We start from the raw sequence: 23,696 nt of genomic DNA, 5'->3' as shown, positions 1-23,696 counted from the left end.
ATGTTTTCACCAGTTGAGATATATTTGATCTACTACTTGTACCTACATGCATGCTGTACTGTTTTTATTATTATTTTAATCTTCTATGTGTATTTTCTACTTTTACATGTGTGGGCACCCTCTGTAGTTGTGCCCCCATTGTTCACCATTTGGTTTAATAAAGGTGTTTTACATTCAAGCCTTGCGGCCTACACTTTGTGACCTCTATTCGGTTTTCTCTTTTTGGTTTTCACCAATTTCCGGTTGGTCTACCGTTTTTCCACTTACCGCACATATGTCATGAATATTTACCACTACAGTTATGTATTAACGATATCCAAATAATAACGGGTAATGATATATATGTACTGAGTGTGTTCAGTTTGTTATGCCATCTTAGCTTTACGCCTATGCACAGTTTACATAGAAAGCTGCCAATCAGTAGTGTGGGCATTCACATAACTGGTAGATCTGCAGCAGATGAAACACTAATTTTATCAAAAGTGCAGCAAGCAGACCAGTAAGCAATACATTGCAAGAATTATTGTGTCTGCCTTTACATCATACTGCTCTAAGGCGGAGTAGAAAAAACCTGGGGACAGATTTGCTTTAAGGGATATCTAACTCGTCAGACTGGCCCACAGGGGGACCAGTGAATCCTCTGGTGGGCTCCTGCACTGGCACTGCAGCTCCTCACCTATGGAACAGTACACCAGGCTTCTTTGCCTTCTCCAGTCAGCTGACTGCTCACTGCAGAAAGTCAGGTACCAAATCAAACAGTGAATGACTGAATGGTTGCAGTCAGTGTTATGACTGCTTTCTGCTCTCCTCATCCCCTCCATCTCTGACTCAATAGCACATGTGACCAAAGCAGCTGTGCAAGGGTAGAACTATTGCTTGGGGAGGAGAAGATGTGCAAGATCCAAGAGAGCCCAAATAATAATACCTTAACTTGTGAAGTTCCTATGCAGCACAGCATGAATAGGCAATGGTAGCAATAAAAAAAAAAAAAAAAGTCCACTCGACCCGCAAAAACTAACCCTCACATATGACGGATAGCCGAAATATGAAAAAATTATAGCTATCAAAATATGGGGATGCAAAAACTTATTTTTGCAATAAAAAAGCACTTTTAGAGTGTGATAGCATCCAAAACATAAAAACCCGATATAAATCTGGTATCGCTGTAATCGCACCGACACGAAGGATAAAGTCGCCTAATTACTTATACCACACGAAAAACAACGTAAGAAATAAATAAGACCAATTATTCACCTGCTGTTGATCTTTTCATTCTGCCTCCCAAAGAGGCTTGGCTCTGGGGTTTTCGTGTAAATACATGATTTAGACAGAACAAATGGCAGGAGATTCCCTATAATGAGGCAGATGGGGACACTGTGGACACTATCCAGGGGTGTCCGTCTTTTTAGGTGCGCATAAAAAGCACAGTCCGCCAGTTTTGTGCACTTCTGAAAAGAAGGAGACAGCTAAACAGAAGCCAGACTGAGCCTAGAGTAACTCTGCCGCCACACTATAGTGAATGGATCTCTCGGAGATCTCATCTGAATCGCGTCATTCCGAGATAAAGATGGAACCCCCCCAAGTAAGTGCTCAGTGTAAAGCGCAGGATAAATGTGATCCCAAACGTTATGTAAAATGTTCCCAAAAAAAGCTTCAACTCAATCCACACAAAAAAAGCAAGTCCCCACTCAGGTCCATCACCTGTTAAAGGAAATACAGGATACACGTTACTGGTAGTACAAAGGCTCTGGAAAAGTGAAATGGCTCCTCGCCCCTATAAAGAAATTCAGCAAATTCTGTGCTCCCAAATCTAAATGCCCCCTTTCTTCTGAGCCCCACGGTGTGCCCAAGCCACATTTTGAATCCAAATGTTTGGCGTTTCTGTAGTGATGAGAGCCTGCCTAGTTTACGGGTGCATGCCTCCAGAAGCATGAGCTGGGAACTACCACTTACTGGTCACTACAATGGCACTTTGCAATCTTCACTCAGCAACATCCACTACTGCTTGTTTTTGGAAAACACTCAGTCAAAATAGTCAGTACACCTTTAGATAAATTCCCAAAAGGGTATCATTTCCAAAATGTGGTCACTTGAGGGGGAGATTCTGCTCTTCTAGCACTTAGGGGCTCTGTGTATGGAGTCTGCAAACTACTCCAGGAAGCAAATAGCGCTCCTTCCTTAGAGTCTCGCCGAATGGCTAAACCACATATGGGGTATTTCTACATTCAGCAGAAATTTGAACAAATTTTGGTGCCTTTTTTACCCACTTCCCTGTGTTAAAATGTAAAATCTGGGGCTAAAACAAAGTTTTATAATTATTTTTTCAACACTGCTCAATGGTATAAAATTCTGGGACACACCTGCGGTGTCAATATGATCACTGCATATCTAGATGAATTTATTGAGAGGTGTAGTTTGTAAAATTAGGTCACTTATTGGGGGATTCTGCTGTTCTGGCACCACAGGGGCTCTGCCAATGTGACATGGCAACCTCAAACCAGTCCAGCAAATTCTGCACTCTAATAGAACGCCTCTTCCCTTCTGAGCTTTGCACTGTGCCTCAAAAGTAGTTTACAACCACATATGGGGTTTCTGTGTACCCAGGAAAAATTGCACAACAAATTTTGGGGTCCATTTTCTCCTATTAGCCTTGTGAAAAAGGAAAAGTATTGGGAATAAACATTTTTGTACGAAAAAATATTTTTTTTTCATTTTCACATTTCAACGTTGTAAAATTCTGTGAAGCACCTGTGGGTTTAAGGTGCTCACAACACATCTAGATAAATTCCCTGAGGGGTCTAGATTCCAAAATGGTGTCACTTGTGGGGAGTTGCCATTGTTTCGTTACATCAGGGGCTCTCCAAACAATTCATGGCATCTGCTAATTATTCCAGCAAATTTTACATTCAAAAAGTCAAACGGTGCTCCTTTCTTTCCGAGCCCTGCCAGGCAACCAAACAGTAGCTTTACCCCATATATGGGTATCGGCATGCTCAGGAGAAACTGCACAACAAATTTTGGAGTCCATTTTCTCTGTTACCCTTGTAAAAATTAATTCCACATTCCAGTAATTCCTGTGAAGCACCTGAAGGCTTAGTAAACTTCTTGAATCCCTTAACCCCCGGAGGTAGTTTCATTTTTGCTTTTTCACTTTTTGCTCCCCTCTTTCCAGAGCCATACCTTTTTTTATTTTTCAGTCAATATGGCCATGTGAGGGCTTGTTTTTTTGCAGGACGAGTTGTACTTTTGAACGACACCATTGGTTTTAACATATCGTGTACTGGAAAACGGGAAAAAATTCCAAGTGCGGTAAAAATGCAAAAAAGTGCAATCCCACAGTTTTTTTTTTTTTTACCATGTTCACTAAATGCTAAGACTGACCTGCAATTATGATTCTCAAGGTCAGTACTAGTTCATAGACACCAAACATGTCTAGGTTTTTTTTTTTCATCTAAGTGGTGAAAAAAAATTTCAAAGTTTGTTTAAAAAAAAGAAAAAAATGGTGCCATTTTCCGATACATAGCGTCTTCATTTTTCGTGATCTTGGGTTGAGTGTGGGCTTACTTTTTGCATGCTGAGCTGACGTGTTTAATTATACCATTTTGGTGCAGATACAATTTTTTGATCTGCCGTTATTTCATTTTTACTTTTTTTCTCGTTACGCCATTTAGCAATCGGTTAGTAATTAGCGATTCTGAACGCCAAATGTGTGTATGTTTGATTTTTTTTAGTATTGTTTTATTTTGAATGGGGAAAAAAGGGGGTGATTTGAACTTTTATATATTTTTCCAAATTTTTTTTTTTTTTTTTTTTTTACTTTTGACATGCTTTAATAGTGTCCATGGGAAACTAAAAGCTGCCATAATCCGATCAGCTCTGCTACATACAGGCGATGATCAGATCGCCTGTATGTAGCAGAATTGCTCATTCGCTATGAGCGCTGACCACCGGGTGGCGCTCATATCAATCTGGCAGTGTCAAACATAGAAGTCTGCTGGAGACCTCTGGTTGTCATGCCAACTCATCGGCAACTCACGTTCATGTGACATGGGCGCCAATGGGCGGGATCTCCGGAGCGCTTGCCGGAAGCACAAGTTAAACGGCGCTGTCAAAGATTGACAACGGCATTTAATTAGATAACAGCTGCGGGTGGATTGCGATTCCACCTGCGGCTGTTAGAGGCATATGTCAGCTATTCAAAACAGCTGACATGTGCCAAAAAAAACATGGGCTCAGCGCCGGAGCCCATATCACACATGTACATACATATACACACACACACACGTGTGTGTGTGAGTGTGTGAGCTTTATTACTGAGTTCTGTGCATATAGCCTATGCAGGGAGAAGGCAGACAGAACTTTATAACTTAACTACATGACTGTAAATAAGATTTTGTGCCATGTATCAGAAATGAATCTATATATCCATATTTTGCAACCATTTAGAAAATAGGACCAAAAAAAAAATGCACTAAATATTAATGGGACGCTCACAAATGATGAACTTACCACAGTGCAGCCATTGTAGAGGTTGTGCTGGTCTTTATGTGCATGAGCACAAAAATCCATACATGCTGTAACACCGGAGAATGGCCGCCCTTCTTCCAAGCCGAGCCTGCAATCTATTGCGATTTCCTCATTGTTAACCTAAGAAACACAATAACATCTCCCTTTAATTTGCAGTACTTAATTTAAAGATGCTGTTCAAAATTGTAAAAGTTTTATCAATATGGTATGTAGAGAAAACTAAAAAATATGGTCTCGTTCAACTACAGTGACAAATACATACAAAATGGAGGCACTGTGGATGCTATGAGGACTTACTGAAACGTTTATACAGAAATCATGAAGGTACTGTGTGTTTCTCAGTTTTGGAGGCACTGGCTGGATCAGTGTCATGGGGTACTATACCTTCATCTGTGACTCCCAGGTGGACATACCTGATTATGGTAAGCCTGTGGAGCAAGCTTTTTGTAAACTGGAGCAACCCTAGTAGCCAGATCTTGAAAGTTATCTTTAAGACCGTCCTCCTACAAAAAAAAAAAAAGGAATAAGGAAAATAATCAGTATAATTCTTGATAAAATGCAAATATTAGTCAATGTTAAAGTATGCATCTACCAACTTGAGGGAATTGTGTCACCATTTTTTTATTTTTAATTAAACGTTTTTATTTTTCTTTTCTGTAACTGGGGGTAGTCTTTTATATTTGTTGGTCTGTGTCATTGCACTACACTTACTGACAGCAAATGCGGCATACAATGGGCATGGGAGACTTAGGTCTGTCTCGGACCTCATCTCCTATGGCTGTAAATATGTGCATCGTGCCCGCTCTTTGGCATGCGAAGGTCACAGTTGGGGCGAGTATGTACTTGGGGAGAGAACGGAGGACCAAGCTTCATTCAACTTCTGGCGTCCAGGACTTCTAAGGGGAAGAAAAGCACCTCTAGTGTGGTGAAGGTACATCCAGGGTCCGCAGCGTGGAGCACGTCTTGTGTGGTGAAAGTACATACAGCGTCCGCAGCGAGGAGCACATCTAGTGTGGTTAAAAAACTTCCAGGGTCCACAGCATGAAGCGCATCTATTGTGGTGAAAGTACAGCCAGGGGCAGCAGTGTGGAACACCCCCGTGAACCAACAACACCATGGCGTTGCTTCCATTTGTGAGGAGCGCAGAAAGTGACATCAGACACTTGAATCACAGTGCAGTCAACAACAAATGGCACTGCCCTGTGATTTAAGAAAGGTTTACCTCACCATCACTCCCAACTTTTGCCAACACTCAAAAGGAGAGGGGAGGAGAGGAGTAGCATAACACCAGTGGGTGTAATTGCTGCAATCGTAATACTATATAGCACTACTGTTGCTTTTCTTGGCAAAGTTGAGCAGCTGCTCCCTTTAATGTTCAACAGTAGAAGATGTGAAAAATTAAAATAATTTTTCATATTTTCAACAAGTTAAAAAAGTAAAACACTTGCCACTCATATAACTATTTTTTCTGGGGGTAACAGATTCTCTTTTAGCCATGGGGACTGTATCGAGGAGACAGCAGATGGCGCTGCCTTGTTTGTTACTATTGCATCGTATGAAGTTCTTGGTTTGTGTGCATCAGTTCTTCCCTGTATCTTCCATGTTGTGATGATGCAGATAATGGTTGCTGTGCAAGCCAAGTATAAAAGTTCATTCACTAACATGATTCTGCTGAAATCTACAATATTACCCTCTTTTATACACAATATGTATATCATGTCCAAACAAAAGAGCCTACCTCTTTAGGATGATCTCCAACAAGTCGAAACTTCCTTGGAGTTTGGCTTCGAGCATACTTGCATCCGTTGAAATACATGCTCCACGAACAACCAAAGGAGAAAGAAGCTCCGCAGGTGTTGGGATCCTTACCTTGGCACGCACAAGTTCGGCTGAAAAAGACATTGTATAATTTACATGGTGAGCACCCTATATATTTAAAAATATACCATTACGTTTTCATGCTCCTACTGTTCCAGGTCTTTCATACACTGGTCTGGGAATGTCAGTTTTACAGCTCAAGCAATGTCGCAAACATTTCTGATACATGTATTTCATTCTATTAACTCACTCATTGTTCAGGCCACATCTTCTAGAGGTTGGGTTTCCAAATTTGGTGATGGTTTCTGTGATCCGGTCATATAACTTATCTCCCATGGAACGAGGGATTCCCTCCCAAGCCATGATTAATATGATTATGACGGCGTTCTCGCAATGGTGGCCAGCTCGGTGTCGAACCAAACACAGCAGCTTCTCTTCCTCATCTTGTCGGCGGATGACCTAAAAGGCAGAAAATTCTAGACTAGTTAGATTTTGAACTATGTGCTTAAGAGTGCCTGCTTTATTTTCAGACATGGGTTATCAAATTAACAATAGGGATACTGTCATAGCTCGGTTTTGAGATTTGTTGCTCCGTGATCAGTTCCTATGTCTGCTGAGCTATTGCCCCTCTTCCCAGTCCAAATGCTGATGGTTTCAATTGTTTCTGTTCTCCCTTCTTAGTTTGCTCCTCATTTTTCCATTTTGCTCTGCCCTACTACATTCTGGGTGGGTTTTATATGTTCACCCTTCACTGCATTTCCTTGCTAGTTATACCTCTTGGTGGATGTGTGTTCAGGAGTTCCAGCCCTTCAGCCAAGTGGTTTATCTTTCTTGATAAACTCCAGTTGTTTTCTTGCAGTGAGTCGGTTTTCTTCCCCTCCCAGCACCTTTTCCTTTTTACCACTGTTATATTTCTAGAATGTTATTATACCTGTTACTTTTATTTTTGGTTCTCCTTAGCTTTCCCTCTCTACCCTAAAGGGTCACTTTTTGTGACGTAGCAACGATATCGTTAACGAAATCGTTATGCGTGACAGCGACCAACGATCAGGCCCCTGCTGGGAGATCTTTGGTCGCTGGGGAAAGTCCAGGACTTTATTTCGTCGCTGGATCACCCGCTGACATCGCTGAATCGGCGTGTGTGATGCCGATTCAGTGATGTCTTCACTGGTAACCAGGGTAAACATCGGGTTACTAAGCGCAGGGCCGCGCTTAGTAACCCGATGTTTACCCTGGTTACCATTGTAAAAGTAAAAAAAAAAAAAAAAAACACTACATACTTCCATTCCTGTCACGTTCCTCAGTGTCAGCTTCCCTGCGTCCCCCAGTGTCAGCGCCGGCCGGCCGTAAAGCAAAGCACAGCGGTGACGTCACCGCTCTGCTTTCCGGCCAGCGCGCTTACACAGTGCAGGGAAGCCGAGGCCGGGGGACGCGACAGGAATTTAAGTATGTAGTGTTTTTTTTTTTACTTTTACAATGGTAACCAGGGTAAACATCGGGTTACTAAGCGCGGCCCTGCGCTTAGTAACCCGATGTTTACCCTGGTTACCCGGGGACTTCTGTCTGTGTGACAGCTCTCCAGTGACCAAACAGCAATGCTGCAGCGATCGGCATCGTTGTCTAGATCGCTGCAGCGTCGCTTAATGTGACGGTACCTTAAATGAGTGTGTTTTAGCTTCTCACCCAGTGTTATTGTACCTTACTACACACTTTCCTTTCCCCTTGTTGACAGTGTGTTGTGGCCTCCCCTCCAGTGCCTCAGGAGGTATGAAAAACCCCTCCACAGCCTTTTAGAGAGTTAGGCCCAAGGTGGTGTTTTTAGTTGTGCGGCTAGGCCTTTTCTAGTCTGTACAGGTACCAGCTGGGTGTAGTTGCGGAGTTTCCCATGTGTGAGTGTGTACACGTTCATAACAGATAACCACTGGAACCTTTGTAGGGATACTGTGGTTATGGGAGTTTTCGATCCAGACAACCCCTTCATATGAATGGTTAATCAGCCACCTAAAATCTCTCACTATGCTATACAATTAAAGAAAAAATTACCTCACCAATGCACCCCTGATCCCATTTAAACAATTTCCAGGTCCCTCGCCAGTCTCAGTTCTTCATGCTCCACTGACACACAGTGTCAACAAGGACTTATGAGGTTGCCACTGCAGCCAGTGATTGACTGCAGTGGTCATATGTCAGCTTCAACAAGTCATGAGAAAGACCCAGGAAGATTTGACCAGGATCCACAGATCAGTTTATTGTTTAGAATTCTGTGACCTTTGTGAAAAACTTTAGGTTGCTGGACAACTGTTTTAATGGATCACAAAGAGGGATCTATAAGCTATGGAACAGAGTCACTTACACTTTAATGAGCGGCTACTTGTGGGTAAATGAGCAGCTTATTGAAACCTTCCCAGGCTATATGCTGAGGGGGTCTTCGGATGAAGAGCTGCAGCTCTCCTAATAAAGAGGCGGATTCTGTCATGAGGCGGCTCATCCTACAATTTACTTCATTTTTTTTTGTAGATATTTGGAATTTTAAAGGGATTGCAAATATCTTGAATACCGTTTCTACATTTTAATTATATGGTACAGAAACCCTTTGCAATGAATGAAAGTGCTATTCATTCTTTCATATTTCACCAAAATGTAGACTTCTTAGACAGAGCAGATATCAGCAACATTCAGGAAGGTTTCATCTCATTCATATTTGTGGTGACACTGGCCGCTCACAGCCCCAGTCTATAAATATTGCTATAAACAGGCTTGTCCTCGGTTCACCTCTATCCTACATACGAATGTCTGCTTCCTGCTGTTGAGGAACAACATCCTTTATCAGAAAGCGCAAAGGGGAAAAACCGAGGAGGAAGGTGGCGCTCAATGTCAAGAACAAAAGGAGGAAAGGATCATATATAAACATACACAAATACATACACTGCGCCATATCTGCTGACTACAGTTGAGAGGTGGCGTGCCGAATATCTGTCAGTCTAAGAGACGTGAATGGAGTGGTGGTTAAACACGGCCATTACCACTCCATTTACAAGCGACTTTGGGACCCTCTGTCTAGTGAACAGTGCAGAAGTAGCAGTCAGAGCCCCATTAAATTATTGATTTTTCAATATTTCATGAAAAAACTAACGGAGCAATGAATAAGCATTCCAGAACAAATGTCTAAAATTAATTTGATGGTAGGTGCCATCATCATAGAAGATATAGAAAAACTGACTGAACAGCAATCTAGTCTGAACTGGTGCATAACCAAAAAAGGTGCCATCATCAAATAGATGAAAACATGAACTAAACGCTCAATAAGAACAGGAGGTTCATCTGTCAGAAAAGAAAACTTTTGGTCAAATATGAATATGTGCAATCACCTACCCATTTAGCAATGGGGCAACCCCTGGAGCTCTTCCCTTCTTTTCCTGTGTAAATGACTTTTTCAATGCGGATAGCATTCCCTTTCTCTCCATACCTGAAAAGAATAACAACAACTGCATAAATAAAAAAAACATTATTATATGTAAGCTAATTAACTCTCAGGGAGAAAAAAAAATCATTAAGAAAACACAAAACCTTTGCAATTCTCGCAAGCAAGTAGTGATAACCCATGAGCCAAACAGGGTTAACTGTCAGCAAAACCTTGCCCCGTCCTACTTACCTTTCCTCCATTAATTCTCTAATTGAGGCTACAGTTGGTCCAGATCCAAGGTGAGTGTAATACGGTCCTTCATCCTTCTCATTAATTTGTTCTGCAAAGAAATAGGACACTGATCATGAGGAAGCCCTCCAAGAGCACCAGCGATGGCAGACACCAGCCTTAAAGGGACACTGTCACCTGAATTTGGAGGGAACAATCTTCAGCCATGGAGGTGGGGTTTTTGGGTGTTTGATTCACCCTTTCCTTACCCGCTGGCTGCAATATTGGATTGAAGTTCATTCTCTGTCCTCCGTAGTACATGCCTGCACAAGGCAAGATTGCACAGCGCAGGCGTGTACTATGGAGGACAGAGAATGAACTTCAATCCAATATTGCAGCCAGCGGGTAAGGAAAGGGTGAATCAAACACCCAAAAACCCCGCCCCTATGGCTGAAGATTGTTCCCTCCAAATTCAGGTGACAGTGTCCCTTTAAAAATAGACGAACAATAAAAAGGTATTTTATGGATACTTATTTTTTTAACAAATAAATAAATTACATATACATTTATATATATATATATATATATATATATATATATATATATACATACATATATATATATATATATATATATATATATATATACATATACATACATATATATACATACATATATATATATATATATATATATATATATATATATATATATATATATATATATATATATATATATATATATATATATATATATATATATATATATATATATATATATATATATATATATATATATATATATATATATATATATATATGTACTAGATGGCAGCCCGATTCTAAAGAATCGGAGTCTAGAATCCATATATACTTTATTTATTCAAATGTAAGAATAATACAATTAATAAATAATAGTAAGAAAGAACAAAAATAATAGGCAGTATATGGAGAAAACACCAAACAAAAGTTCAAAATTGGTGTGAAAATGTCACTGAACCACCTCACAACTAAATATATATAGTTTTGGTAAATGGTATTATAATTTTTTTGACGAAATTCGGCAGGAGCTTGAAGAGCAACGTCACTGGGCCCGCCTCCACGCAGTAGAAACTTGCTGTGAGGTAAAAATTCAAAAATCACACCAAAATGGCGGGCGGAGTGGGTCACAGTACGGCACGTTTCTGATTGGTCGCTCGCAGCAGGCGGCAACCAATCAGACACTGGACACTGTTGACGTCACTTATCTCCGGACATTAGCTCCGGACAAAGCCACGGAAGTTGGCACAAATTGCAGGAAGTAGTATTCTAGGCAATTATATATTGGATAAATAAATATATATACACATATATATATATATATATATATATATATATATATATATGTATATATATATATATGTGTATATATATATATATATATATATATATATATATATATATATATATATATATATATATATATATATATATATATATTTATTTATCCAATATATAATTGCCTAGAATACTACTTCCTGCAATTTGTGCCAACTTCCGTGGCTTTGTCCGGAGCTAATGTCCGGAGCTAATGTCCGGAGCTAATGTCCGGAGATAAGTGACGTCAACAGTGTCCAGTGTCTGATTGGTTGCCGCCTGCTGCGAGCGACCAATCAGAAACGTGCCGTACTGTGACACACTCCGCCCGCCATTTTGGTGTGATTTTTGAATTTTTACCTCACAGCAAGTTTCTACTGCGTGGAGGCGGGCCCAGTGACGTTGCTCTTCAAGCTCCTGCCGAATTTCGTCAAAAAAATGATAATACCATTTACCAAAACTATATATATTTAGTTGTGAAGTGGTTCAGTGACATTTTCACACCAATTTTGAACTTTTGTTTGGCGTTTTCTCCATATACTGCCTATTATTTTTGTTCTTTCTTACTATTATTTATTAATTGTATTATTCTTACATTTGAATAAATAAAGTATATATGGATTCTAGACTCCGATTCTTTAGAATCGGGCTGCCATCTAGTACATATATATACATATATACACACACACATATACACACACGCTGGCTGGGAGCGTCACTCTGTCCGGAGCCTTTATAGACTGCGCAAGCGCCGGCGCAGTCTGGACCCCACAGAGTGACGCTCCACAGAGTGACGCTCCCAGGAGATCGCGGTATGCGTAAACACTGAACGCACACCGCGATCTCCAAAGGAGAGGCAGGGACCGTGGACGCGCCAGGAGGGTAAGTATTATATTCACCTGTCCCCCGTTCCAGCGCTGCATGCGGCTCCGTGTTCCGGGTCCTCTGCCTGTGACGTTCACAGTTCAGAGGGTGCGATGACGCGCTTAATGCGTGCCGCCCTCTGACTGAACAGTCACAGCCAGAGGAGCCGGAACACGGAGCGGCGTGCAGCGCTGGATCACGGCCAGGTGAATATAGCAAGTGCTGGGGGACGTGAGCTAGCGGCGATACCGGCACCTGACCCCCACAATGCACCGGTGTCCCCGCCTGCTCAGGCCCCCGAGCACTCGGCGCCCAGCGACGATAGGCGAGTATGGTATTTTTTTTATATAGCAGCAGCATACAATGGAGCATCTTATGGGGGCCATCAACCCTAATGGAGCAGTGTACGGGGGCATATACAATGGAGCATCTTATGGGGGCCATCAACCATAATGGAGCAGTGTACGGGGGCATATAATATGGAGCATCTTATGGGGGCCATAAACCTTTATGGAGCAGTGTACGGGGCATATACTATGGAGCATCTTATGGAGCCGTAAACCTTTATGGAGCAGTGTACGGGGCATATACTATGGGGCATCTTATGGGGGCCATAAACCTTTATGGAGCAGCGTATGGGGCATATGGATGGGAGCAGCAAATTACAGAACGGTGGCGCAGGATGGGAGCAGCACATGATAGAATAGGGCAGCACATGACAGAACGGGGGTGCAGGATGGCAGTAGCATGACAGAACGGGGGCGCAGGATGGCAGCAGCACATGACAGAACGGGGGTACAGGATGGAGCAGCACATGACAGATCGGGGGCGCAGGATGGAAGCAGCACATGACAGGATGGGGGAGCAGGATGGGAGCAGCAAATGACAGAATGGAGGCGCAGGATGGGTGCAGCACATGTTAGAATGGGGGCGCAGGATGGGAGCAGCACATGACAGAATGGGGGCGCAGGATGGGTGCAGCACATGACAGAATGGGGACGCAGGATGGTGCAGCACATACCAGGATGGAGACCATATACCAATATAAATGCTCGCCACCCGGGCGTAGAATGGGTTCAATAGTATATATATATATATATATATATATATATATATATATATATATATATATATATATATATATATATATATATATATATATATATAATTGCCTAGAATACTACTTCCTGCAATTTGTGCCAACTTCCGTGGCTTTGTCCGGAGCTAATGTCCGGAGCCAATGTGCGGAGATAATGTCCGGAGCTAATGTCCGGAGATAAGTGACGTAAACAGTGTCCAGTGTCTGATTGGTTGCCGCCTGCTGCGAGCGACCAATCAGAAACGTGCCGTACTGTGACACACTCCGCCCGCCATTTTGGTGTGATTTTTGAATTTTTACCTCACAGCAAGTTTCTACTGCGTGGAGGCGGGCCCAGTGACGTTGCTCTTCAAGCTCCTGCCGAATTTCGTCAAAAAAATGATAATACCATTTACCAAAACTATATATATTTAGTTGTGAAGTGGTTCAGTGACATTTTCACACCAATTTTGAACTTTTGTTTGGTGTTTTCTCCATATACTGCCTATTATTTTTGTTCTTTCTTACTATTATTTATTAATTGTATTATTCTTACATTTGAATAAATAAAGTATATATGGATTCTAGACTCCCGATTCTTTAGAATCGGGCTGCTATCTAGTATATATATATATATATATATATATATATATATATATATATATATATATATATATATATATATATATATATATATATATATATATATATATTAATATTAGTCCAGCTTGGTTTTCCACAGATCAGCGACATTATTTTACATATTTTGGTGGTTACCCCAAGTAAAAAAAAAAATTGCAATCTTCATTCCCTTCCATTTTGAAAAGTCCCTAATATGCTGGATGTGAAATCTGTGTCCAGGATGCTGTGGTCTTAAAGGAGGTGGTCCCGAAATCACAAAGCGGTATTGTTTCAATGTACACACATTTATTCACGTGTACCAATATAACCCATTTTTTAAATATTCCCCATTTTGCACACATCACCCCTCTCCCGTGGATGCCCCTCCATGCTCCATCTACCCTTCAGTTGCCTTTGGTTCTGCCCTGTAGCTCTGGGGGTCCTGGCCCATGCTGCACAGTGCAGGCTCACTCTCCGCTGGCATCCTGCCAGGATAGCTCAGCTTCTACTGTAATGTATTATGTCACGGATAGAGGATAGAGCCTCCTTTACAGTGCAGAGCGCATAGCAGGAAGCAGCCATGTGTGTGTGCTGGTAACAGATGTACTGCAAGATAAGGATCTGTATAGAAGGGCTGGGGGGAAAAATACTGCAGGAGGGCTAGGTATATAGAGGAGCTGTGTGGAGAGATATATTGCAGGATGGGGCTGAATACAGAGGATTGAAGAGACATATACTGCTGTGTATTGGGGTTCAGGTAAGCTGAGCTGTGTTTGTTGCCCACTGCTGAGAGATCAGTGACGTGAAAATTCAAATGCTGCTCTATTGATGCGTATGACAGAGGAAAAGCTTCTGCTACACGCATCAACAGCAGGAAACAAGCACAACTATGCACTGTCGTTATGGAGGGGTGCAGGACAGTTGGGTTTTGCTATATCCAGCTCCAGCAGACAAAAATCACACAGCAGCTATACTGATGTAGATGGCAGGAGATACAATCTGATAGCAAATGCGCTGTATAGGAGCAGAGAGAGCACAGAAGTATAAGGTGAATTACTCACAGAGATGGGGGAACAGTCATGAGCATGCCGGAGAAGAAACAAGACCTGCTGATTTTTAGAACCAAAATTAACATCCATTATTATTATAGCGCCATTTATTCCATTTGAAATGTAAAAGTTCCTATATTGTTGATGATGTCCATAATTTTGTTTCACAAGTCTATGCCTCAGTCCTATAGAAATCCATTCGTTTGGTCCTGCACTTTCAGATCTCCGGCCTCTACCCCTTTTTTACTCCCTTGCCACCAGCCTCCTGTCACTGACTAACGGGGTTACTCTATGTGACCTGCTCCCGCCTGAGATCTCGCGCAAGTGACGTTGTATGCCCAGATTGATAGTCCAGCTCTCGAACGTCATCAGGACCTTCCTGTGCATGCCCCAACCCTGAGGATGACGGCACTTGCATAAAATTTCAGGTGGGGAATAAGGTCCCAGAGAAGAGTGACCCATCAATCACTGACAGGAGGCCGGCGGCAGGCGGCCAATAGGGGAGATGTATTTCTATCAAATGGAGCCACAAACAAAGGTCATCAACATTATAGGGTTTTCATATGAATCACGTTGGTTTGGGGTTTAAAAACCTTCTGACCTGTTCTTTGAACTCATCATCTCCTTATTTTCTTATTAGATATGTAATAGCTTGTGCTGACAGGTTCTAAAGCCGGGTTAAGACAAGTATGAAAAGTCATCCATATTTCATCCAGAACACTCAGATGATTTTCATCCACATTTTCACCCGTGTACTCATTTTTTACGCTCATGTTGCATCCGATTTTATACATCAACAGCTTAAAACCTACATGATCAAATGCAGTTTCCTAGGTCATAGTGGTAATGTATCAGAAAATATTGGATGCAATTCGGATGATCCGAAAATCTGAAAAGAATAGTGCTGAACGCTTTGATTTTTTTTTACCACAAGGACAATTGCTCCATGTGAAATATGGTCATCTGAACAGCCATAAGGGCTCATTCACATGAACGTATAATACAGATGTGTGCGGTCAGGTTAAAAATCGGACAGCACACAGAGGTGTAATCCAACAGTGCCGTTTAGACAACAGTCTTTTCACATGGACCGAGTACCTAGAAGAATTGATGGTTTGATGCGGTTTTGAAGGCCCTTGTGGGTTGGTGGTTTGAAAGGTGGTCACACAAAAGTACGCATTTGATTTAGGAGATAACATTTTGTTCCTTCACTTTGATTTTGATAATTAATAAAGATAAATTAACATTTTTATTTTTTAAAGCATTCTTACTATTGTTTTCCACATCTGTGTAACCCGTTTGCACAACAGTGTGTGTGTGGGTTTGTGTATACGCACACGTGCTTTAGAATATAAACCACCCATTACTATCCTCTTTACAGTATGCCCACTCCTCGTACAGCTGCCACCCAAGTATGTTACTGGTACACAAGGTCGTGTATGATCACATGCAGAATTGATTACTTTGTGGAATCTGCTGAACTTCCATAATGAGTTATTGATCACGGGTTTACCGAGCTCGCCGTCCTTGTAACAATCCTACGATGAACGCCCCGGGCATTGGATCTCCTCAGAGTAGTCAGGTGGACATCTTAGATCAGATTACACCACACTTTGATGACACAGCGGCAGCATTGCAAAGATATTTTACAGAAACGCCTGTAAATGCTTACATGATAGTCTGCTTACTTTAGCGATAAAGGTTTCCTACGATCTATTACAATCTATAAGTCAATTGATGTTATGGACCTACAAAAGCAAAATAAGTAAGGGCTCAGTAGTGTGCAAAGTATAGGCCAAGGAGATGATCTCTGTGGTTTTATTGGAAACACTCATTCTGGTTGTGCAAGTTTATATAAAATAGTAGGGCAGCTGGGGGACTTTAAACCACCCGCAACAACCTTGCCAGACCATCAGCTAAGGAAACACTCTAGGCAGAAGTTCTACACTGTGCCATTTCCAGTGCACGGCCTTGGGGGGCACATGACCTCTCGCTCTGGTGTTTTTGAATCCATGTGACAGACCCCATCCCTTTAGACCCTGCCCTATACAGAAGACAGACTGTATCCATTGTTCCTGGAGTGGCTTTTTTTGTATCTTACACTATGGTACAACTATACCTCCTTCTTGCATAGTCAGGGTCGTTAAGGTGCTAGTACACTGCGAAAAGGAAGGAGGGATTCCAGCTTCATCAATTGCAAAAAAGTTTATTCCAGTAAAATGGTTTCCATAATCACAGTGGATAGAGCAACGCGTTTCGGACCCAGGCCTGCGTTCTTTGTCACAGCTGTGTTCTTTGTGAGCTCTGACAAGGAACGCAGGCTTGCGTTCAAAATGCTTGGTGTATCCACTGAGATTATGGAATCCATTTTAGGCCCCTTTCACACATCAGTTTTTTGCTGTCAGTCACAATCCGTTGGCTCCACAGATCGACAGATCCGTCGCAGATTGTGAAAAACTGATGAGACTGATCCGTTTTTTGGACGGATCCTACTGGCGGATCTGGCTAATTGGATCGGAGCATGCTCAGTTAAAAACAGATCCGGCGCCATAGGCTTCCATTCTAGCAAACGGATATGTCGCTGTCTGCTTTTTCGACAGACACAAAAAACGTTACTTTGTCCGTTGTCTCCAGCCAAACAATTTTCGACGGATCCGGCAAACGACGGATGAAACGTGAGGCCATCTGTCGCAATCCGTTGCTAATACAAGTCTGTGTGAAAAAAGCGGATCAGGCGGCATCAGTCGCTGGATCCGTTTTTTTTTTTTCAAAATTCGACGGATTGCGACTGATGGCAAAAAACTGATGTGTGAAAGGGGCCTTACTCGAATAAACTTTTGCAACTGATGAAGCCAGAATCCCTCCTTCCACTTTGCATTCAACTACAAATGGTCCCTCAAGTTCCGTGCTTAAGGATGTCTCAGCTGGAGAAATCCCTTATTTTTGGATAGACTCTTACACTGTACAGATATCCTGAATAAGTGTTACTACAAATGCTCGTTTCGCAATAATCAGGCATTGTAAATAGTCTGATGATCACGCAACGGACGACCAAAATGTGTAGGGTAAATCAGTCTTTTGGTTGGTTAAAAGATAATTGTCCTCAGAAGCACATCATCCTGACCACTTTTGTGTGATCTGTTAGCACTTCCAGTCAGCTGGAGGAAATCCAGCTTTAGTAGTGATGCTGGCATGCGTGATTCTTGGCTGCCAAGGCCAGCGATTGGCTGCAGTGGTCACAAAAATTACATAATTTAACAAGTAAGAGGACTGATGGAGACAACTCAAGCAGCATCGGATTAGAAAGCCGTGCTATGGCTCATTTATTAGGTTATGATCACAAAGTCTATTTTTTTTTTCATTTGTGGTTTTTGTATAGCACCAACATATGCCTTAGCGCTTCACAAACAATTTTTTAGTTCCTATGGGGCCTGCTAACCAAATTGTCTATTAGAACATCTTTGGAGGGTGGAAGAAAACCAGAATACCTGGTTCCATGGAAAATATACCAACTCCATGGACGACGTTGTCCTTGGTCGAATAGTGAAATGAGGACCCAAGCGTTAAAAGGCAACTATGCCAATTACTGAGCCACTGCGCTACTAGGAAAATGACAAGTCCTGGAAAACCCCTTTACACTTGCAGAACTAGGAGTTAATTTGAAACACCCAAAACCCATCATCTCATAAGGATTGATATGTTTACAGCATATCCGTCTTTGACGACCCTACACAAAAGCCTTATGTGCCTCCCAAGAAGTAACGAGGGAATTGTCAGAGGATGAGGTTAAAAACTAGTATATAAAAAGTCACTCTGGCAAAAATTTGTTAGCAAGTCTAAAAATGCCCATACGCTATACAGAGGTCTTGTCTGAACCTCTCCACAGGCAAACAGCCAGTGGCGTACCATTCAGCCTGCGCATCGGAGTAACTATATTGTGCTGGCTGGCTGGAGCCTCCGTCCACATGCGGCATCGAGGAACTGGGGCTAGGCGAGTTTGTTTGTCAGTACTTGTGAGTGTGGGGGCTGTGCGGGCCATAATATTGTATGTAGGGGGTCTGTCAGGGCCATGATACTGTGTGGGGGGAATCATACTGTGTATGGCTGACTGTGGTGGCATCATAGTTTTCTAAGGTCTCTAAACTGTTCATGTGGTGAATACGGGATAGAGTGGGGAGAACAAATACAGTGTTCCTACAATACACGCATTCTGCTTTGATGCTCAATAATTTCAATGTACACCCCTTTTCCCCACTAATGATATTGAAGACTTAATATATACTCTCGCACCCCTCCAATCTATTCTAAACCCTGCTGCCCGACTAATCCACCTGTCCCCCCGCTATTCCCCGGCCTCTCCCCTCTGTCAATTCCTTCACTGGCTCTCTATTACCCAGAGACTCCAGTACAAAACCCTAACCATGACGTACAAAGCCATCCACAACCTGTCTCCTCCATACATCTGTGACCTCGTCTCCTGGTACTTTCCTGCACGCAACCTCCGATCCTCACAAGATCTCCTTCTCTACTCCCCTCTTATCTCCTCTTCCCACAATCGCATACAAGATTTCTCTCGTGCATCACCCCTACTCTGGAACCCTCTACCCCAACACACCAGACTCTCACCTACCATGGAAATCTTCAAAAAAACCTGAAGACCCACCTCTTCTGACAAGCCTATAACCTGCAGTAACCACCGATAGACCAAACCACTGCATGACCAGCTCTATCCTCACCTACTGTATCCTCACCCATCCCTTGTAGATTGTGAGCCCTCGCGGGCAGGGTCCTCTCTCCTCCTGTACCAGTCGTAACTTGTATTGTTTAAGATTATTGTACTTGTTTATTATGTATACCCCTCCTCACATGTAAAGCGCCATGGAATAAAAGGCACTATACTAATAAAAATAATAATAATAAATAATATACTGACCGGACAAACTTTATGATTGCATACTCACTCCAAGCTTCAAAATGGTTAGAGAACTTATTTTCCTGAGGACGATCGCGACCGGAGTGATTTTTTTTTATATGTGCAGACACGATAGGGTTACTAATCAATTATATAAAAAAATGTAAGCAAGTGACACAAAGCGCCAGAGATAAAACTCTCCTACCATCCACATCACAGCAGCTAGGAGGCATTTAGTTTTTTCCCTTGACAAGGCCAATAACAGTGATAAATTGTACTGTGGAGCAGAAAGCAGCAATGCAGATAGATTATGTTCTGCCCCCTCGGCTGCTGCAAGAATGTCTTACAGAGAGCAGATGTCGTTACTGCAGCATTCCTGGGAAGAAAACTGGTCACGGACGGTCTTACACTCAGTCACACCCTTCATGCGGACAGACCATTATAGTAACATAGGCTCAAGTTCAAGGTTACAATATACAGGTCCTTCTCAAAAAATTAGCATATAGTGTTAAATTTCATTATTTACCATAATGTAATGATTACAATTAAACTTTCATATATTATAGATTCATTATCCACCAACTGAAATTTGTCAGGTCTTTTATTGTTTTAATACTGATGATTTTGGCATACAACTCCTGATAACCCAAAAAACCTGTCTCAATAAATTAGCATATCAAGAAAAGGTTCTCTAAACGACCTATTACCCTAATCTTATGAATCAACTAATTAACTCTAAACACATGCAAAAGATACCTGAGGCTTTTATAAACTCCCTGCCTGGTTCATTACTCAAAACCCCCATCATGGGTAAGACTAGCGACCTGACAGATGTCAAGAAGGCCATCATTGACACCCTCAAGCAAGAGGGTAAGACCCAGAAAGAAATTTCTCAACAAATAGGCTGTTCCCAGAGTGCTGTATCAAGGCACCTCAATGGTAAGTCTGTTGGAAGGAAACAATGTGGCAGAAAACGCTGTACAACGAGAAGAGGAGACCGGACCCTGAGGAAGATTGTGGAGAAGGACCGATTCCAGACCTTGGGGAACCTGAGGAAGCAGTGGACTGAGTCTGGTGTGGAAACATCCAGAGCCACCGTGCACAGGCGTGTGCAGGAAATGGGCTACAGGTGCCGCATTCCCCAGGTAAAGCCACTTTTGAGCTACAGAGAAGCAGCACTGGACTGTTGCTAAGTGGTCCCAAGTACTTTTTTCTGATGAAAGCAAATTTTGCATGTCATTCGGAAATCAAGGTGCCAGAGTCTGGAGGAAGACTGGGGAGAAGGAAATGCCAAAATGCCTGAAGTCCAGTGTCAAGTACCCACAGTCAGTGATGGTGTGGGGTGCCATGTCAGCTGCTGGTGTTGGTCCACTGTGTTTCATCAAGGGCAGGGTCAATGCAGCTAGCTATCAGGAGATTTTGGAGCACTTCATGCTTCCATCGGCTGAAATGCTTTATGGAGATGAAGATTTCATTTTTCAGCACGACCTGGCACCTGCTCACAGTGCCAAAACCACTGGTAAATGGTTTACTGACCATGGTATTACTGTGCTCAATTGGCCTGCCAACTCTCCTGACCTGAACCCCATAGAGAATCTGTGGGATATTGTGAAGAGAAAGTTGAGAGACGCAAGACCCAACACTCTGGATGAGCTTAAGGCCGCTATTGAAGCATCCTGGGCCTCCATAACTTCTCAGCAGTGTCACAGGCTGATTGCCTCCATGCCACGCCGCATTGAAGCAGTCATTTCTGCCAAAGGATTCCCGACCAAGTATTGAGTGCATAACTGAACATTATTATTTGTTGGTTTTTTTGTTTGTTATTAAAAAACACTTTTATTTGATTGGATAGGTGAAATATGCTAATTTATTGAGACAGGTTTTTTGGGTTATCAGGAGTTGTATGCCAAAATCATCAGTATTAAAACAATAAAAGACCTGACAAATTTCAGTTGGTGGATAATGAATCTATAATATATGAAAGTTTAATTGTAATCATTACATTATGGTAAATAATGAAATTTAACACTATATGCTAATTTTTTGAGAAGGACCTGTATGTGGGGGAGAATAATCTCCCAAGCCTGGATTGTTCCCTGACCTTTCTTGTACTGCTGTATATGTATTTTTTTTAATTGACACATCTATAAAATTATACATCAAACGTGAAACGTCCAACCTTGAAGTTATAAAGTATCTGTGTATTAATTTATTAATAGACCGTTATATTAGCAGGAGCTTTAGTTCTCTGATGCAGAACTCCAGCTTCTACAGCCGCCACTAGGGGGAGCCACCTGCATACATGTAACTCAATTACAAGACATTTTGCTGTAAGCTGTCACATAGCTTTAGGGCTATCAAACTCCCATACAGAGAGGGCCAAAATTAAAAACTTGGACAAAGTCACGGGAAGGCCTTGGTATTTATTAAAAAAATGTCTACAATTGAGGAAGTTTTCCCTTGATCAAATATAGCGATGAACCTTTTCAAATGGAAACAAACTTTCCCATGAAGTAAAGTACATTTAAATTAACCAAACGGCCATAGCATTGGTATTTCGTCACAGGCAGAGGCGTACATAGATAATAATGGGGCCCATAGCAGAAGTTCTAATTGGGCCCCACCAAAAAAAAAAAAACCCACACACTAAATATTTGGTGGGGTCAGAGAAGAGCATATCTCACAACTTTGCTGCCCATACAAAGTAGCTTTCCTTCTTCTGAAGCCTCTAGATTGCTCTGTCATTGAACCCATAAAGTATGATACCAACAAGTGCCCCCAAACAGTATGATACCCCCACAGTGATTTCCTCCACTATACCTTTCATGTAACCCTACAGTGACCCCCCGCAAAGTATGGGGACCCCAACAGTATGATGCCCCAACTGTGATCCCCACACAGTCCTCCATACAGAATAATGGGCCTACCATTACGTTCCATACAGTTTAATGGGTCCCATGTTACCTTCCATCTATATATAAAAGTGTGTGTGTGTGTTTGTGTGTGTGTGTGTGTGTGTATAGATAGATAGATCTACTACATAATTGTCTAAGGGTCACTTCCGTCTTTCTGTCTGTCACGGATATTCATTGGTCGCGGCCTCTGTCTGTCATGGAAATCCAAGTCGCTGATTTTGCCACGACCAATCAGCTACGGGCACAGTCCGGAAGAAAATGGCCGCTCCTTCCTCCCCGCAGTCACTGCCCGGTACCCGCATATTCCCCTCCAGTCAGCGCTCACACAGGGTTAATGGCAGCGTTGACCGCGGTGTAATGTACTCGGTTAACGCTGCTATTAACCCTGTGTGACCAACTTTTTACTATTCATGCTGCCTATGCAGCATGAAAAATACAAATATCTAATGTTAAAAATAATTAAAAAAATGAAAAATAGTTACATGCTCGCCCTCGGTTGGCCCCCGGATCGAAACGACCGGTTACCGATGTTCCTCGCGACGCCCCGGTGACCGCTCCATGCATTGCGAGATGATGACGTACCGCTACGTCATCATCTCGCGAGACTGCAATGCACTCTTCAGACCGGAGCGCGCGAAGAGCATCGGTAACCGGCCGCTTCGATCCGGAAGGTGAATATGTAACTATTTTTTAGTTTAATTCTTTTTTAACCCCTTTACCCCCAAGGGTGGTTTGCACGTTAATGACCGGGCCAATTTTTACAATTCTGACCACTGTCCCTTTATGAGGTTATAACTCTGGAACGCTTCAACGGATCCCAGTGAATCTGACATTGTTTTCTCGTGACATATTGTACTTCATGACAATGGTAAAAATTCTTTGATAGTACCTGCGTTTATTTGTGAAAAAAACGGAAATTTGGCGAA

At 42.2% G+C, this 23,696-nt stretch overlaps 1 protein-coding gene across 3 annotated transcripts in view; it reads right to left on the bottom strand.

Annotated features, from left to right (window-relative positions):
- Positions 1–23,696, bottom strand: part of TET3 (tet methylcytosine dioxygenase 3) — a 101,207-nt gene that overhangs the window by 18,875 nt on the left and 58,636 nt on the right. For all 3 annotated transcript variants that reach the window (XM_069766514.1, XM_069766515.1, XM_069766516.1), the window contains 6 exons: positions 9,998–10,088; positions 9,718–9,811; positions 6,596–6,804; positions 6,266–6,416; positions 4,941–5,030; positions 4,510–4,647 (listed from right to left, as the gene is read on the bottom strand). In XM_069766514.1, coding sequence (XP_069622615.1) covers positions 4,510–4,647; positions 4,941–5,030; positions 6,266–6,416; positions 6,596–6,804; positions 9,718–9,811; positions 9,998–10,088 — 773 coding nt within the window. The remainder of the gene's footprint in view (positions 1–4,509; positions 4,648–4,940; positions 5,031–6,265; positions 6,417–6,595; positions 6,805–9,717; positions 9,812–9,997; positions 10,089–23,696) is intronic.

Source organism: Ranitomeya imitator, chromosome 4 (genome assembly GCF_032444005.1).
Source record: "Ranitomeya imitator isolate aRanImi1 chromosome 4, aRanImi1.pri, whole genome shotgun sequence".
In the NCBI taxonomy this organism is placed as follows: Eukaryota; Metazoa; Chordata; class Amphibia; order Anura; family Dendrobatidae; genus Ranitomeya; species Ranitomeya imitator.
The sequence above is the reverse complement of the archived record's forward strand: the minus strand, read 5'-3'. Positions and strand labels throughout refer to the sequence as shown.